This window comes from Microcebus murinus, chromosome X (genome assembly GCF_040939455.1).
Source record: "Microcebus murinus isolate Inina chromosome X, M.murinus_Inina_mat1.0, whole genome shotgun sequence".
In the NCBI taxonomy this organism is placed as follows: Eukaryota; Metazoa; Chordata; class Mammalia; order Primates; family Cheirogaleidae; genus Microcebus; species Microcebus murinus.
This window is the reverse complement of record NC_134136.1, coordinates 76,652,717-76,672,019: the sequence shown is the minus strand read 5'-3', so window position 1 is coordinate 76,672,019 and position 19,303 is coordinate 76,652,717. Positions and strand designations below refer to the sequence as shown.

The window sequence follows — 19,303 nt, the reverse complement described above, 5'->3', positions numbered from 1 at the left end:
TTAGGAGGGGCTTAGTTCCCTCCTTTCTAAATGAGGACAGTTTCTCTGTTATCAGGCTGAGGAAGCACACAGGTGGGTGAAATCACAGCTAATATAAAAATCTCATGTAAAGAGAAGTTTCCCACCATCATTCTGTGCATCAGAGTGATTAACAGAGTAGTTAAATAGGACTTGTTCTTCTCTTTGTCCTTTTCCTATTGGCTAGTACAGTGGTCTCCAACCTTTTTGGCACCAGGGACTGGTTTCATGGAAGACAGTTTTTCCACGGACTGGGGGGAACCGGAGCTCAGGTGGTGATGCGAGAGATGGGGAGCAGCTGTAACTACAAATGAAGCTTCCCTTGCTGGCTACTACTCATCTCCTGCTGTGCAGTTGGGTTCCTAAGTTTCATGAAAGATAATTTTTCCATGGGCTAGGGTGGAGGAGTGGGAGGTGGGGGGGGGCAGAGCTCAGGCAGTGATGCGTGGCCTGGTTACTGACAGGTCAGTGACTAGTACCAGGCTGTGGCCTGGGGGATGGGGACTGCAGAGCTAGTGCAGAAGTCAGTGAAATAGGGATTCCAAAGAGATAGGCTACATAGAGAGAAAGTAAAGGCTTTTGGTTAATTCATAAATTTGGGTTTGAGTGGTCAGTGTTTTTTATATCATCATAACATGACAAATTTCATTATACTCAGGAGAAAAAAGTTGCAAAAGCATCCTAACTTTCTAAGTGTGGTGAGTCCTTGAGCTTTTTTTGATGTGTTTTCATGCTGATAGGACCAATTCATCCTGTCCTCATCACTGAATAAGGTTGGATTGTTCAGACCAATAATATGATGATTAATTCAAGTTTCTGTCTTGAGCATTTCTTTGCAGGCTATAGAGCCCTTTTTCCTTTGGAAAATAATTCCGGGACTGTAAAGATATATCAAATTATCAGGGGACAGACATATGCTTTCCTATGGCCTCTGCAGGGCTCACAGGTTCAAACATAATCTGCCTGAATCATAAGAACTTTAATTGAGAAGATAAAGAGGTCCTCATAATTATAAACTGCTGTAGGTATAATAAGAGGCTAAATACGTAGCTGTGGTTTTACTTAGCTGGTGCTTCAAATTAGTAATGTTGGTTGCAGTCAGAATTTGGTGATGTTATAAACTGAAAGCCTCATTACCATGTAGTTCATTCGTCATTAGACCTCACCTTATGATGCTTATTAATACAATGCCATGCTGAGCAAGAAAGGAAAAAGTTGGAGATATTTGGTTGCCTTCCAAGAGCAGTGGAACTCTGGGGGGATTAAATTCATTCTCGCCAGAGATATGAGAATTAACTGTTTTTTGTTGGATGTGTTAAAAAATGCAGCAGGCAGTTTTGTTTGTAACAGATAACACCCGTGTGCACACTCAATCTGCTATTCAAATTTGCGTCTGGAATTTGGTAGTTAATGAACTGATGCAAACTGCCCTTACTGCTGGCCGCTTGAAGGGTTGTCATGCATGTTGAAGCATGTTTCCTTTTCTTCTCCTTTTGTTTTTCCTTCATGGTTTTAATTATATCTTTCCCTCAGAGGAGAAGGAAGGTAATTTGCAAAGCCAAGAGACCAAAGCACTTCAGTTCTCTTCATGGAATAATTAATATGATCCATGGGCCCCTCATTCTGAGCTGTCAGGTGCACGAAATGAACAGATAACTAGAAAACTGACATCTTTCTCACATTACTCAGAAGCAGGAGACTTTGTTCTTGTTTGTGTGTAGAGTATTATCTGCTATGAAAATCAAAGAATTGACTTTTGCAACAAATACCCACCCCCAGTATTGCTTTAACTTGTTACTCCACCCCACCCCTTGGCACCTGATCTTTCTTACATTTGGACAAATTGATGGGCTTGGATTACACACAGCTGATATGTGTTGTTGAAGTAGTCTCGAGATCCACACTTACTGGACTGAAAATGTTATTGTGCCTGGTTGATTCCACATCAGCCCCCAACATGAAGACATCAGGACACTCGACAACTGTTTGGGGTTCTGGTATCAACTTGTGAATGGAAATGAAAGAAGGTGCTAGAAAAATGTAATACCTGTGGAAGGTATCTGAGACTACAAATAATAGGCTGACTTCCAGTATCTGCACTTGACATCTTTCTTGACCAGGCAGGGTCTAGATTTGGGGTAGGACTCTTGAAGATTTTCTTTGCTTTCCCCAGATAGTGATAACATTTGCTAAACATACTCATGAGTGGCTCAGTGAGCTCTTATGTTTCTGGCATTGTTTGTATTATGAAAGTGTAATGTGAATTTAAACATGCTATAAATGTTGCCACTCTTTTAAAATGGAGAAATGAGTGTTGTTTATCCAGAGGATGAGGCTATCAAACTCACTTTGAATTTGACAGTTTAAGGATTCCTATGGAGAAAGGTGGATGATTAAGTATAGTGGCACCGTACACTCCATGTATATCAACATCTAGTTAAGCTGCACAGATAGTTCATGCTCTAGGCTGTTATTTTGTAAATTAAAGTTGTACTACTCGTGAGCAAACTAGCCTACCAATCATAGGCATTAAGGCTTGGGATGTATTCAGAACCTACCACTGTATTTTATGTCAGTATATCTCTTGTAATTCCTTTAGCTATTATGTTCATTTGCATGTCAATTATCTAATTAAGTCTTAACATGGTAATATTGACAAGGAGAAGAAAACCAACATTTATACAGTACCTGTTAGGCATTTTATGTAAATTTATATAATTTAAATTTACCCAGTATATAAGTACTAACTTTGAGTAAGGTGAACATCAAAAGAAGAGGAAAAGCCCGATAAACAAAATAAAATACACTACTATAAGATTTACAGATTATGGTTAAATTTGCAGTCTCGCATGATGAAGAAAATAATTGTTTTCTTCCCAGAATATATCTTAAATGTTGTCTGGAAGCTTTTGATTCTCCAATGGGAGAATCAAAGACTGAAATGTGATTAGAGTCACAGAGTTATTTAGTCTTGATAAATAATTTGTGCATTAAGATCATTAAAGGCTTTTTATACCTCCTTTTTTCATCATTAGTTAGTAGTTTGTATTCAAGCCAGACCTCTTTCTTTGTGAAGAGTTTCCCAAAAATGCTTCCATTCACCTTTGAAGAAAAGTGTGGGGAGTCTGCAGGGCATGATGGTTTGCTCCAGTAGTCCCAGCTACTGGGGAGGCTGAGGCAGGAGGATCACTTGAGCCTAGGAGTCCAACCAAGGTTGCAATGAGGTAGGATCATGCCACTGTACTCCAGCCTAGGCAACACAGCCAGGTCCCATCTCAAAAAAGAAAAAAGAGAAGAAGTATGGGAAGACCAAAGCAACAACAACCAAACAAAAGGAGTGTAGATCATTAGAGTGATTTCTTAGTATGTATGGACTTCTAAAAATGTACTTAAATTCTACTGTGATTACATTAAAACAGGCTAACTCTGGCTCAGGAAAGAATTCCAGTTTATCTGCAGCTCCATATTTTGATAATTCCTTTCCCTTAGGACATTGTGACATCTGTGGATTCTGAGCCCTAGGCAGTTGGCAACACAATGTAACTTTAATTCAGTACCTTTCTGCACAGTGGACTGACTTTTGGGGAGCATGTAATTGCTTAAAATAATCAAACAGTACAAGGGAAAAGGATTATGTCATACTTGCATGGTCACGAATAAAATTTATAATAAATAAGTTTCTGTTTTCTTCTTTATTCTGAAGATCTGGTTGGGATCTTAAACCAACAAGAATCTGTCAACCACTTTGGTACCAGCGTCGACTAGTCGATAGCCACAGGTGAACGCGCACAGTGACTTTAGCCGACAGCCATGACATGACTTTTCTAATTTTTCATTTATCAAAATAAAATTGTGAACACTTAAAAATAACATAATGAAAACATATATGTATATGTTACCTATTCTGATTTACATTATAAGTAAAGCTGCCTCTAAAGTAAAACAAGCTTTCAGTGCTTTAAAGCTTTCCTCATCACACAAGAGCAAAATGGATTCGTCGTCAATGCACAGCACAAACTATCGTGTGGACTATGAGTGCCAGCTGTGGGCAAGGTTTCAAGGATGGTGAGAGTGGTACTGAGTGGTTAAAAAAAAGTACTCTCTGCTTTCTAGGCAGTGTCAACTTGGGAGCAAGTTGACATACATATTTTTTCTTATTGATTACAAGGAAGATTTAAATGACTTACATGACTAATTAATCCTTTTCTCCTTTTGTCTTTTCCTTTTCATATCAGTCACTATGAACAAGACCGTAGTGTACTTAAAAAAAGGGAATGGGAGAGGAGGAATCAAGAAGTCCAGCAAGAAGATGATCTCTTTTCTTCAGGCTTTGATCTTTTTGGGGAGCCCTACAAGGTAGCTGAATATGTGTGTAATTTATCTTTCTGGGAAATGGTTGCTTGTTACATTTTTGAACTCACTAATCAACATTCAATTTATGTTTAAAGCACCCAAGTCATTTCCAGGAGAATATCCTTTAAAAGTGAAATACATATATATATATATATATATATATATATATACACTATATTTGAGGCAATTGCAAAGTTTCTGAAGAAGTCTTCAGAGACAAATTCCATCTTCTTTGGGGGGCACAGTAAGAATTGAGAGAGACTTGAGAGACTTCCTGTCTCCAAGGAGCTCCTTACTGTGCATAATTCTTAAAGCAAGGAATGCCCCTTTGATGCTTTTCACTGATTTGATTGTCAATAGGCAGCCCCTGAAGACTTCATCAGAATGTCAATGATATGTCTATTTCTCTTCCCAATCAGTTCCATCCATTTCAAGGTGACTGCTTTCCTTTTCCATTTTAGGTTGTTAGTAATTGTTTAGTGGTTTGAGTGCTCTTGGAAAATTACTGTTCTAGAATTAAGGGAAAAGTCAATTGTTTTTCATGGTAGTTAATAATCATGGGTTAGGGGATTGCATCAGCAGGGGTGAGGGTAGAGGGGGTAGTGTAGCTAGCTTGATTTTCTAGTGGTATTCTACTAGTGTGTAGCTCCAATAGTGATCAAACTGCGATGTCTACAAGTATTGATTTTACCATAACTGCTTCTGAACTTCCTATTTGGGGTGGAGATTAGGGGCAACTATGACGAGATTATGGTGGAAGAATCTTATTGAATTGCTGGTAGCTTGTTGATTTTTATTGAAATTTGGTAGCAGTGAAATTTTCTGTAATGAAACAAAAATGATATAAGAAATAAAACAATAGAGAAAATGTTTAAGAGTTATGAGTTTAGAAGAGCACCATTTAAGGGACAGTGACTTTTGGAAAAGGAAAGTACTTAAGGAGGACAGCATAAGCCCAAATACTACTTTTCCATAGAGAGTAAGCTGCTTGGATTGGTAACTAGTGAGACCGGAGTCTGGCTGTCTTGTTCAGAGCAAGTAAGCAGTTCTTGAGTGAGCTACCTGAGTACCTTCCAAGTTTGGTAAGCCTGACAAAGAGACTTACTTACATCACATAATCTACTGGTTTTCAATCTGGCAGTAACAGTATAAACCATAAAAAAAGCATTTCTCCTATATTGAACAATTTAATTTTATACTACCTTTGAATGTATGTATATTTAGATATATGATGACTTTAACAAACATTTATCAAAGACCCAGTATGTGCTAGTCACTATCTTAGACTAGTGTACAAAAGGGAATAGTCCCTGCCTGCCAAGGAATTCCTGGTCCAGTGTCAGAGATCATCATGAGTGAGTGATTGCATGGTGACTGGTAGAGAGAGATCAATGAAGACTTTGTATTCAAACTCATTCCAAGGGGTTAGAATGCAATTCTGTACATGATAAGAAATCATTGCAAGTTTTTAAGTCAGGACATGGCCAGGACAGATATACAGTTTATAAAGATGATATTGGGCAATGGAATGGAAGAAGAGGAAACTAGAGGAAGATACAGCAGCTATTATAGTTGATAAGGGGAGATTATGACAGGAAGGATTTAAGGTAGAGTAAGTGAAATGATGGGATTCAGTGTCTAATTGGATGGAGGGACATATGGTATGGGAATGAATGATTCCAAGTTTTTGACTTGAGAGGATGGTTGTATCATTAACAAGCTGTTTAGGAGGAAAACAGAGTTGGTGCTCAAAGAAAAAAATAATTCAGTTCTGAGCATGTTGAGTTTAAGATGCTAGTGGGATATCAAAGGAAAGCTATCCAGTAGGCATTGGATATATAGGTCTGGAGCTCTTGAGAGTGGTCAAAAGGGAGATTTAGCTGCTATTGTCATGTAGGTGTCAGTGGAAGCTGTGAGAACCATCATGGTCACTGAGTTAGATTATGGGGTAAGCAGATGGACAAAGAGAGTTCTAGGGAGTAGCAACATTTAAGGGGTAAAAGAGGTGGTGAAAGCAGAGGCCAGGAAAGAAACTAAAAGGAATCATTGGAGAGGTAGGAAGAGAACAAGGAAAGAAACATGTATAAGGCGTCAGGCAGATGGGAGGGGGGAGGAGGGGATGGGCATATACATGCATAATGAGTGTGATGCGCACCATCAGGGGATGGACACGCATGAAGCTCTGACTCCAGGGTGGGGGGAAGGAAGAGGAAAGGCAACATACGTAACCTAAACATTTGTACCCCCATAATATGCTGAAATAAAAAAAGGAAATAAACATTTAACATTTAATAGAAACCAAGGGCACAAAGGATTTTATGGAGGAAAGATTTGCTAGTTGCATGCCTCAGAAAAGTCAAGAAAGATAGAGACTGCAAACTGGCTGTTGGATTTGGCAGTCAAGGAGTAATTGGTGACCTTAGGGAGAGTTGATGGTGGTGGTCATTGTGGGAAGCCAAATTGCCAGAGGTTGGAGAATAAAGAGGAATTGGTTAAGTAAAGAAAGAGAGGCAAGCAATTGTAGACTTGATCTTGCAGAGAGGTTTTGCATGGAGGAAGGGAGGAAGAAGGATATGTTTTTGAAAGTGAAGAGAGGAATTATATGAAGGAAAGCTTTTTTAAAATGAGAGAAATGGGAGCATGTTTAGAGATTGATGGGAAGGAACCAACATCAATGGCGAAAAAGAAGGTGGAAGATACAGAAGAGAGAGGTGATACTGAGTAGACCAAGGTCCTAGAGGATATTTTAAAAAAAGAGAGAGAGAAACAAGATGGAGAGCAGGGACAGCAGGTGAGGAGTCATGAGCCATGGGGAGGAAAGTGGGGACAGAACATTAGAATGAGAAAAAAGCAGGAGAGTAGAAGAAAGATTGGGAGAAGAGCAAGAAGTCATGGCCTCCATAAATAGAGGAGAAGTCAAAGAATGATAGGTGTCTCATCCCTTCTCAGAGTGAAGGAGGCATAACCCAATAAGTTTTACATCTCATTTTTGGATGTGTTAGAAAATTGAGCTCTACTCAAAGGGTTTATTCTTAAAAATCAATATCAATCCCATCCTCAACACTATTATAAGGTGAAGAATCCTTGATTTATTTTCCCTTCACAGTTCTTTTCTTTCTTTTTAAGAGACTGCGCCTGGCTCTGTTGCCTAGGCTGGAGTGCAATGGAGCAATCATAACTCACTGCAGCCTCAAACTCCTGGGCTCAAGCCAACCTCCTGCCTCAGCCTCCTGAGTATTGTCTTTATAATTTTAAGTCATGGTGAACTAATGATTTTGTGCCTTTAAGTTAAATTTCATCTCTTCAGAAGGCATGGCATATAGATGTATATTTATTTTTAGATATTAGCAGTGTATTTTTGAGTAGACAGTTGAAAAAAACCTGTTATCAATATTGTCAGAAGTTTTCAAAAGCCTTCTGTTTTGATACTGCAAAGGTACATCAGGTAGAGACACAGATGGGGACATTTAGTCAAGGGCAGGACCAGGCCTGTTGTGTGATTAGTAGCTTGTTGCCTTTGTGCTTTTTGATGGGGAAGGGGCTTTGTTCTTGAGTGACAACTCTTATGAAGGAAAGGAATAATGCTAAAGGATGGTGACCTAGTAATTCTTTTTCTTTTTCTCTTGCTTTGATGATCAGTTGTAATCTTTTGCTGTGTCCACGTTCAGGGTTCTTTGAGAGAGCACTGAGGAAGATGCTACTCCTTTCCTCCCTATTATGATTCTAGAACTGATATGTACCTCCAAAGGCTCCCTAGACCAAGACTGGGGTGCATACCTTTGGAATATCTGGTCATGACAAATGGCAGTGGGAGTACTAAAGCTGGCTCATGGTTCACTAGTAGAAACAAGGACATACCAGAACTTTACCCTAGGGTTGTAGTGGGAATAGTTATCAAATTAAAAATAAAAGTTTGTAGTAGTGGATCAGGACTTTCAGGAAAGTTTCTAGGAAACTTCTTGCTACTGTGAAGCCTAAAACATGGCTCAATCACCTGCCCAATAGTATCAGTGATTCATAAATTAGCCAGTGTGAAGACTGCTCCTTAGGACCTACTACTCTTTCATGGCAGAAAGAGAAATGGTAATCTCTCATGTTCCTGGATGATTTCTTTCCCTTCTTTGCCTTGCTTCTACCAGTGCCAGAGTGAAAGTAATGTGTCTACCCCCAGATTTGGTTGGTGATGTGGAACTTCTCTGTGGGACTATAAGGTTATGACTTTCAAATATGAGTTTTTGTTATGCTGTTGAGAAAGATGTCTTCAAATGTGCCTGAAAATATGACTCCATTTGAAATGTTTTGGTTAGTATGGAAAGATTGGTGAAGGATTGGCATGTACCAAGTGCCTACTTTGTGCTAGGCACTGTGCTAGGGCTTTATGTATGTGTTCGTGTAGTCCTTACAACTGGAGTACACATTTTTCCCATGTTTCCCATGAGGAATTTTAACTCAGAGAAGTGAGGCAGCTTCTGTGCAACTTCATATTCTTGTATATGGTGAATCTAGACCTTACACCCAGTTTTGTATGACTCCTTATCTGTAACAGGAAGTTGCTTATCCTCTGACCGAAAGTCAGAAGACTTGATAAGCTTACCTGCTGGATGACTAAGAGGAAGAAACATCGTTACACTGACCCACAGTTTCTCCTTTCTGAAGTGAATTATAATAATTATAATAAGTAACACTTTATAGCTCATCATAGGTCAAAAAGAATGAGGGAACTGAGGTACAGAGAGGTTTACCAAGGTCATTTATGTTGGGACAGGTAGAGGCCAGATGGAGGCCAGAGCTACTCTGCTGACTCGCATGGTTGTTGTAAGGATCCAGTGAAACAATCCAGGAAACCTTTCTTTGATATCTGTAAGGTGCTATAGAAATTCAAGTTATTATCATTATTATAATTATAGTAAAAGAAGAAATAGCAACTTACAGCTTAGAGAGAATAACTGTAAAAATATTAGAATTAGGAAAAAAGGAGTTACTAAATCACATACATTAGTTATAATAAAATAAAAGAAAAAAATGAACTTCAAAACAAATTACTTTGCTACTTTTATTAAAGAGAATCATTATGGTAAAATAGCCTCCTAGCACATTAGTCTTGCAATGAAATTATACTACTGATTTGTAGATAGCATTAGAAACAAACTGAGGGAAGTTTGCATTTCCTGAAGTAATGAGAGGCAAAAAGCCTAAATGAAGGAGTGCTGTTAGTCATGAGCCACAAACCAGACATATAATTTATGTCTGAAAATACTTGTAAAATGCATTTCCTTGATGATAGCGAAATTGTGATTACTTAGAAAATAATGGCTACAGAGCTTACCTTTAAGGAATCAACCAATTATCTAGAACAGGAAGTAAAGAATTGGCCAAATTGAAAGAAGTGTATAATTGATTGAAATGACTAGATTTTTTGCCATGTTTATAATGTTCAATCAAGATTGACAAGAATACTGTGCTCCTTAATAGGATTACTAAGACTCCGGAGGGTGAAAAAGAACATTTAGTGTGAATCAGAAGTTGCAATGGTGTATAATGAGAGTACGTTGTGTAGGTGTGTATAAATGTATTTCAGGCTCTATTGAGTTTTGTATGCAGTGAATTTCTTATCTACATCTTGAGAAATTAAAAACTGATTTACAATTACCCACCTGCAATGGTGGGAAGGCAGAGAGTTTACTCTGGCTACCTGGACTGGACTGCTAATTATGTGGTGGACTGTTGGATGGTGGTAGGCTTGAGGCTCTGTGTCCGTGTGCCCACCATGCCTAACCCTGCCACAGGAGGGTTTCCAATTTACCAGTATTTGTCTTAAGCACGACTGTGGTAATTCATACTTGAAGCCACAGCATGTCTGTTATGCAAAGCATATGGATCTTCCTTCAATCCGCAACTCAGAAAGTGTCGCCAGTGAACTCAACCTTGAATTGTCTGCTATACAGTTCCTGTCAGAAGGTTTTCTGAGACAGTTGCTCTATAAGGAAGCTCATCTAAGGAAGGTAGCATCCCTTCATTATTCCAGGTTATAACAGCTCCACCCCTATTCATTAGTACATAAGAAGCTGCACCCCTGGATCATATTAGCCTAGACCTCTAAGTCCACGTGCAGACATGCTTTCACTGAGTTAGAGTTTAGTGTAATGCTCTTGCCTTTTAGTCATCATAATAAAAAGCCGCAGGAAAAACCTCTGCATTTTCTGGAAAATTGGTACTGAAAAATTGTTTGTTTTATTGACCAAAAGTTCTTATAAACAAACCAGTGAGAGGACTTCCTTTTCACATAGTAGTATCAGGCAACCATTGTCTCATTTAGTGAATTAGGATATGCTTTCTTTCATCAAAGAGAATTCTATAACCTGTGAGCTTTTCTTTTTTGCCTTGGCTACCAGGAACCTCAAAGTTCAATTTAATGTTCAATCATAGGAACCAAGTTAGCCTAACTTTTGCTTTTTATTTATATACCTTTAACTCCAAGCCATTGCAAATCCTTTATTTTGATATAGGCAGAGTATGAATTAGAATGTATTCTGTTCAACTCAGCAACAATTTATTGAATATTTAATATATATTAGACATGATAAATCTTAGGGATATAAAGAGAAATAAAAGGTGGTCTCTGACCTTTAAGAGATCATAGTTTTATTAAAGGAAAGAAATCAAACTGTAGCATTCACTGTCTTAGGAGGTTTTCTAGACTTATTCAGAGAAATTTCAGTTTTCTCCTAATTTTATTCATGTAGACAAGATTAGAAATCGGTTAGTTTAGAAGTTCTCCTTATTTCAAGCATATTTTAAAACCAGATGTGGAAAAAAAATCTAAGCATGCATCTGAAACTCAGATCATTATAATAGTAAATGTAAATGAAGAGACATTAAAACCTAGACAAGGTTCTCCCCACCAATGACAAGATGAACATGTCTTTTCTATTTACTGCTGAAACAAGAACAGAAATGTAACTAGCTTGCTTGCAAGCTAATGAGCTTGAGGTTCTTGGGTACTGATGATGTTGGTCTAAAGAGAATACAATGACTTCTCAGGGCATTGGGATCAGAGTATCGAGGTGGTGTGGTAGTCTCTGTGACACCTAGGGGCAAGGTTCTGCTTTGGTAGAACTCTGTCTCAGTGAAAGCCATATAGTAAAATGAAGACATTTCAAATAGAAAATGAAATGTAAATGGTGTTATTTCTCCTTGTTGGATCAGATCCTTGAATATAGCCAGGTATGAGTATTCATTAAGCAATCATCTGACCCAAGACATAATCTGTTTAAGGCCAGAACAACCCTTCAAATATTTAAACCTTGCATCAGATTCTTGTTGGGCCCTCAGAACAATGAAATTTCTTTGTTTTAAATTTAGGGATTGAATAGAAAGATCAGTTTTGGCTGCTGTCCAAATGGTTCATTGTACAACTCAGTTGAAGGAGAGTGCTATATACAAAGAGTTTATTCTTGTCTTTGCTAAAATATAATTTCTGCCATTAAAAATGACAAGCCTATGGACTTTTAGGGAATAAAAGTGATTTCTACCCATCTATAGATTTAAAATGTCTTTTAAATGTACTTTTGAAAACACAGGGATTATTCAGCTGAGGATTACATAGAGTGTTAATTGTTTAATCACTACTTCAGAACCAAGGTTGCATTTGATGCAATGTAAGACATTCTGGTGGATAAGCAAACTAAAATTGACATATGTTTATTTTATTTTTAAAGATTCTCATCCCCCACAGAACTCCCTCAGCATATACTTGCCATACTTTTTTCCCCTTAATCTTTGAAATTCATATTCCTCTAACTGCCCTCATTTCTTTGGAAGTGTCTTTTATGGTTTCACACACACATGGTGTAAGTTAAATACTTTATATGGTATATGGAGATCATGCTAATAATGAGGCCAAGGTTTCCAGTTTGATTCTTTCTCTGATTGTTCCTTCTTGGTATCCTTTGCTGGCTGGCTCCTCTTCTTCTCCGAGTTTCTTAAAGGTTGATGTTTCCTAGGGTTCTTTCCCAAGCCCTCTTCTCATTCTATATTTTCTTTCCCTGAGTGATTTCATCCATTTCTGGTACTTCACCCTCCATCCATCTGCATAGTCTCCCATCTTCACATACAGAGAACAGCACAAAGCCATACCACCTAGATTTACACTAAGGAACCAGACTTGGATAGATATACTCCCTGTGTACACCAGGAGACTGGGCTGTGTTTAAAGGGTACATGAAAAACCTCAGATGTTAAACATCTATCTTTAGTGGACAGTATACCCATGAGGAGGTGGTCACCCCCTCTTATGCATGGAGAATGTACCTATGGCTCCTGAAACCTGAAAGCCACATAAGACGGTGTCTTCCACATCTAGCGGCCCAGTTGTCAGCTGGCTCCTCAAATACTGGTGGCCTTCTTTCATTGCAACATCTTGGGCCTAGGTACAAGAAAGTCCTTTGCCCTTCTGACTTCAGCAGCTAGTTTTGATTACCTCTTTGGCATGTAAAGAAAATAATAGGCCGGGTGCGGTGGCTCATGCCTGTAATCCTATCACTCTGGGAGGCTGAAGCAGGTGGATTGCTCGAGGTCAGGAGTTCGAAACCAGCCTGAGTAAGAGCGAGACCCCTTCTCTACTATAAATAGAAAGAAATTAATTGGCCAGCTAATATATATATATATATATATATATATATATATATATATATAATTAGCTGGTCATGGTGGTGCATGCCTGTAGTCTCAGCCACTTGGGAGGCTGAAGCAGTAGGATTGCTTGAGCCCAGGAGTTTGAGGTTGCTGTGAGCTAGGCTGACACCATGGCACTTATCTAGCCTGGGCAACAAAGAGAGACTCTGCCTCAAAAAAAAAGAAAAAAAAAAAAGAAAAAAAAAAAGAAAATAATAAAAGTCATTTTCAAGGATGACCCACTGAGCTTTTATCAAAGGCATTTCCAAATATACATTTTTGGAAATGTATTTTTTAGTCATGAAAGCTTTGCTTTGTACATTACAAAGACCAGTGCAGGAGCTTAATTATTTTGAAAACAATCACAGCTATTTTAATAGTATTAATATTTACTATAGGGGATGGTGTAGCTGGTATGTTGATCATCCATAGAATGATTTGGTTGTCTTTCTAACTCCTACACATTAGGCTAACATCAGTTTGAAAAGATGACTTTGTTTTAATTTCCTTAACAACAGCTTAAATTCTTGAATAAATTTTCCTAAATCATTGAAAAGACATAGGAGAGCTTAAGTTATTGTTGATGAACAATTGCACTATTTCAAAGTAAATGAATAATCATCAATATGTAAACACAATTGCCCCTAGAATATGTAGGCAGACACTAGTAATTTATACAGTTCTTTGATTAAAAGGAATTAGATTCACTTTAGTCATAAGTTAGCTCAATTAGATGTCTTTTAATCCCATGCCTTTTCTAAACTTATTATAGTCATGAGAGCACAATTTAACTGACTTCTATATCCGATGGGCTAAGCCTTTTTTTAAGGTATGATGTAGTACAAAGTCCAATGTGTCAAAAACATATAAAAGTTGAACATTCCATTATAGTTTCAATGATTAATAAGCAAAAGTTGTTAATCATGATGTAGAATATAGTAATTCAGCTCATCTGACCTCCAATAAGTTATTTTTTAATAAAATTAATAAATGATATAATTTAAAACTTTCTTCCCATGAATATGTTTAAGGACAGGCTAGAGAGTATACAAACGTTAATCATACCTGCTCATTCCAAGAGGCTCTTGTAATAGTGTTATTGAATTTTTTCTTACATAGCACATGAAAAGTATGAAATTATATGACAGCATGACAATTTTAAAGAACCTTATATGTTAGTCTACTTAGGGCATCTGTTTGAAACATGAACATTAGGAAACACAAACCTATTCATTCTCTTTCCTCCCACCCCCATCTTTTTGTTATTTTAGACAAACAAAGGTGATCTACTTGCCAACCGAGTCCAGAACACGCTTGGAAACTATGATGAAATGAAGGATTTGCTAACTAACCATTCTAATGAGAATCATCTAGTGGGAATCCCAAAGAATTCTGTGTCCCAGACTCCCATCAACAAAAATGAACCAAGCTTTTTTCCAGAACAAAAGAACCGAATGATCCCAGCTCATGAGGATAATACCCATCCCTCTGCAGCAATGCCTCCACCTTCTGTCGTGATACTGAATTCAACTCTAATACGCAGCAACAGAAAATCGAAACCTGAGTGGCCACGAGATAGTCATAATTCTAGCAATGTGCCAGCAAGCCAGGCCAGTAGTCAGCCAAACAAGATGCACACTTTGACACAGGACCAACCTCAAGCCAGACTGGAAGACTTCTTTGTCTACCCAGCTGAACAGCCCCAAATCAGAGCAGTTGAAGAGTCAAAGCCATCCATGAAGGAAGACAGTAGCCTCAAGTCCAGTGGAGAAAATGCTTTCAAAGAAATCTTTCAGTCCAACTCACCAGAAGAATCTGAATTTACAGTGCAAGCACCTGGGTCTCCCCTAGTTGCCTCCTCTTTATTAGCTCCCAGCAGTGGCCTTTCAGTTCAAAGCTTCCCACCAGGGCTCTACTGCAAGACAAGCATGGGGCAGCAAAAGCCAACTGCATATGTAAGACCTATGGATGGCCAGGACCAGACACCTGACATCTCTCCAGCACTAAAACCTTCCATCGAATTCGAGAACAGCTTTGGGAATCTGTCATTTGGATCACTCTTGGATGGGAAATCCAGTGTAGCCAGTTCAAAGACTAAACTGCCCAAGTTCACAATCCTCCAAACAAGTGAAGTAAGTAATTTTTGAATTTTTGTTTTGTTTCTTTTTTTCAGTTCACTGCTCTTACCTCTGTAATCAAGTATTCATAAGCAGCTCTCATTTAACTTATTGAGCCATATATGAGACTCTTCAAGGTCAGAGTCTGATTCTTGATCTTCTGTCACTTGTGACATGACTGATTAACACTCTGGAAGCACAGTTAAATCTCCATAATTTGGAATGACAAAAGACAAGGTCGGTCTGAGGTCTGAGTGAATGAACAGTTGGAGTTATAAAATAGTTTCAGAAAAAGAATTTGTAGTAATATTATGTACAAATTAATGACACTTGAGTTTTTAATTGGTCATAAATATGAGGTTCATGAAAAGATTGTAAGTCACCATAGGCCTTCACTAGCCAATAACATATTATAAACATAAAATGTAGAAGTTCCTTAATGTATAAGAATGTACAAGTGTGATTTACTAGATCCTGAAGTGGAAGCCATTCTTTAAGAATCTTAGTTTCCTGAGTGTTTGCAGAGCTATTCCTTGACAAGATCTTAGTGTTTATCTTCCATACCCCTCAATCTTCCCTCTTGCATCACCTTCTTCCACAGGTACCTACATAGACCTCTTATTCTACCTCCATCTTTTCTGTCAAAGTAAAAGGCATTATGATCCACCAAAATCCCACTGGGTTTAGAATGACTAAATATCCTACCCATCTCAGGAATCACTGCCTTGTAAAAAGAAGTTCAGAGGGACCAAAACCTCTCCCAAAGGAATGAATCACTAATGATTGGATTCCAGGCCTTATAACCCTGGGTGGGGGACATATATGGGACTGCTCCTCAGACACCACTGTGTAAAGCAGCTGCCTACTGTACCTCCAGTGCTTGGTTGGAAGAAGCCACTGCCTTTAGATTGGACTCCTATACTGGTTAGTAAAGGCTTGAAAAGATACTGAGGAAGAAAGTAGGTTGAAATTCTTACTCAGTAGGAGTGACAGGCAGTCTGTCCAAATTATTGCAGATTCTGAGTTAGTGGTGTTTTAATTAGAGAAGTCTGATCATGTGAACCCACTAGCTCTTCTTCCCTTATTCTTTGTCAGCAGATGTGGGGAGTTCAGAGGATGATGGGACACAGAGGGAGGGAGGCTTGGGGGTGTTGGTTGTATTTTCAGGATGTATGTTTTTAATGTTGTTTCATTTCTGAGGTGATTTTGTTTTTTGTATCATCATTCATCAAGTTTTATCAAGCTTCCTCCTAAGTAGCTCTCCAGTCTGTCACCTTTTCTACACCCTCACTGCTTTCCAACTGCCCATGGGGATCTCACACCTGGACTGCTATGAGAGCCCCTCCTAACTGGTCTCCCTCCCTCTGGTCTCACCTCTCTTCCAAACCATCCTCCATACAGGCTAATCTTACAGGCAGATATGACCATGTCACTCTCTGGTTTTGATTCTATAATACCTTCTCATTGCTTCCAGGAAAAAGTCCAAATTTCTTAGCCCACATACAAGATTCTTCCCTCTCTCGTTTCATACTCCCTTTCTGATCTCATATTTCACCACTTCTTCTTACACAGATGAAATCCCAGCCTTTTGGAACTACCTGTGGTTTCCTGTTATGTCATGCTTTATATCACACTTCCTTGCTTTTCTGCCCTCTGTCCCTTCAGCCTAGAATGTCTTTCCCCACCCTTGTCTTCCTAGTGAAGTCCTGTTTCTCCTTCAGATCTGCTCAGTTGTCACCTTCTCTGTGAAAGCTTCCCTGATATCCCCAACTTAAGTACAAACTTCCTCCTCTGGGCTCCTCTAGCACCTTCTATGTACCCCAATTGGCACTGACTTTATTATATTATAGTGATTTGTTTATGCATCTGTCTCCTCTACTAGACTGTGAGCTCCTTGAGGGCAAGGAACATCTCATTCTTCTTTGTATCTCAAGTGCCTAGCAAATGCCTGGCACATAGTAGATATTAAATGTTTGTTGAATGAATGAATTTCAAAAATGGTTACTTGATTATATTTTCTAAGCCATAATGTTAATCAGTTAACATGCACAAAGGTAAACAATTGCTAGCAAATCCATCATCCATTATGTTTTTTTAAATAGTACTCTGAGCACCTGTTTCTTACTCTGCTCTACTCCTGTACAGCCATTGAGAAAACCTACCCCTACTTTCTACTGGATGACTTAATACAGGGTTTTAAAAATCAAAAAGAGATCTGATTTGAAACAGGAAGAATATAATGAAAGGTGGGGATATCATTTTTAACCCTTCTCTTGCCCTCATATCTGCTGTTGTTCCCTCCTTACACAGCCAGGACTGGTCTGGAAATAGCACTGTCCCATAAAGCAGTCAGTCACCCCATTTTCATATCTCATTAGAGGAGTGACAGATCACAGACCCAGTGATTTCCACTCTGTCATTGTAATCTTTTCTCTCATACATTCACAAAATGGCTGACCTAGATTCAGATTGACTTCATGGTTTCACTCAATGCTCTGGCACACCAATGAGAGGTAGATTTTCAAAGAGAGTCTAAGCTGTCATCGACTTTGGAGATGAGTATCCAAGGATCAGCCTATGTGTATTCAGCCTTTGGTTATGGTACGAATAGACTTTGGTGGAGCTTTGTATGAAAAATGGGTCAGGTGCAAAAAAGTCATGACAGTCAGTGAAGAAAGTACTTATTTTAAAATATAGGTCTCAAGGAAGGATTTGAAAGAGGGGTAGAGAGAAGCTTAGAGCCCTAAAGTCAGGGGCATATACAGAATTCAAGGGTAATGTGAAAACCAAAAATAAGAGGAAAGGAAACGAGAGGTTTGACAGCCCAAGAAGAGAGCTTAGAAGGGTGCAGATTAAAATGTGGGCATAAATATAGCCAGGTTAGAGCAATATGGAGCTTTGCATCTAATGGAATTTATGTGGCTAAAACTCTGACCAAGTCTGAAAATTCACCCTATTAAATCTTGATGCACTTTTCAAAGCACTTAACATTAGAATTCAGCCCCAGTTCCTGGCGCCAAGAATTCCAGGAACTGGGTTCCGGGTCCCTAGTCAGTGTAGCCATCTTCAATGAGTAGTGGCATTACTTTGAGTTATTACTAAAAAGGCTTATCCATGGAGCAGTTGCAGTATTTCTTTGAGCATGCTCAACTCTTTCCCTGGCTCTAGTGACAGGAGGCTTACATGTATGTTAGTGAAATGTATTTGGGGGGAAGAGGGAGAAGGATGGGTTGCATAACCAGAAAACAGACAGCATTCTAAGATATACAAATAAGCAGATGAGATTATATTTGTGGATTGAGAAGTCACAAATCTTTATTGAAATGTGATGCACAAGTATGTGTGTGTCCATATTTGTTTATGTGTCTGCACTTGTGTATATGGTGGGGAGATTCTTATTCCTTATGCTTGAAACATTTTCATGCTTCTTAGATTTCTGTATCAATAATAGGAATACTAAAATTCTAACCAACTTTATTGCAAAAGGTCAGCTTTTCAATTGAGGCATGTCATTTTAACAAATAATTTGTTTGTTTAAAAATTTCATGTTACAGAATTGATTAACATCTCAGGCAAACAAATAAACAGAAAAAAGGCTGATGTATTCAGCAGTTGGGTATAGAAGAATTTTCTGGGAACTGCATCCCAAAACAGTAAAAGACCTATTGGTACCAAGTGGAAACAGGGTTGTTTGCAGATGATGTTTTATTTGGAAATGAATTTGTTAATAAATGTAGCTTTATACATGATTTCATTACAGATGTTTTTGTTTATTTTTACCTTAGGATAAAAATCTGCTGGTGTAGATAGCTTTGCATTTTGGTGCAATTTATTATTAGTGTTGTTTGGCAAGTAAATAATTGCATGTAAATGAAAAAATTGATATCACATATTAAGTGTCTCCATCTTAAGTCAATAAGCTGTTGAAAGTATAATACTAATGTGTGGAGTGTCATCACCATAAAGGGTCATTTGCTGTATGTGTTGCTCTTGGTTGCAATCTAAGACTATCTGAGGCTTCAATTGCCTCAGAACTAAGAGCCTCTTAGAAAAGTTTAATAGAACTGATATGGGACTTGACTTCAGGATTAGTGGCTAGCCTTATCAACCAGCTGAAAATTTATTGCTCACATTTGTGACTG

At 38.3% G+C, this 19,303-nt stretch overlaps 1 protein-coding gene across 1 annotated transcript in view; it reads left to right on the top strand.

Annotated features, from left to right (window-relative positions):
• AFF2 (ALF transcription elongation factor 2) overlaps positions 1 to 19,303 on the top strand; it is a 658,737-nt gene that overhangs the window by 208,648 nt on the left and 430,786 nt on the right. The window contains exons 2-3 of the mRNA XM_020285044.2: positions 4,254 to 4,374; positions 14,316 to 15,176. Of these exons, the coding sequence (XP_020140633.1) occupies positions 4,254 to 4,374; positions 14,316 to 15,176 (982 nt within the window). The remainder of the gene's footprint in view (positions 1 to 4,253; positions 4,375 to 14,315; positions 15,177 to 19,303) is intronic.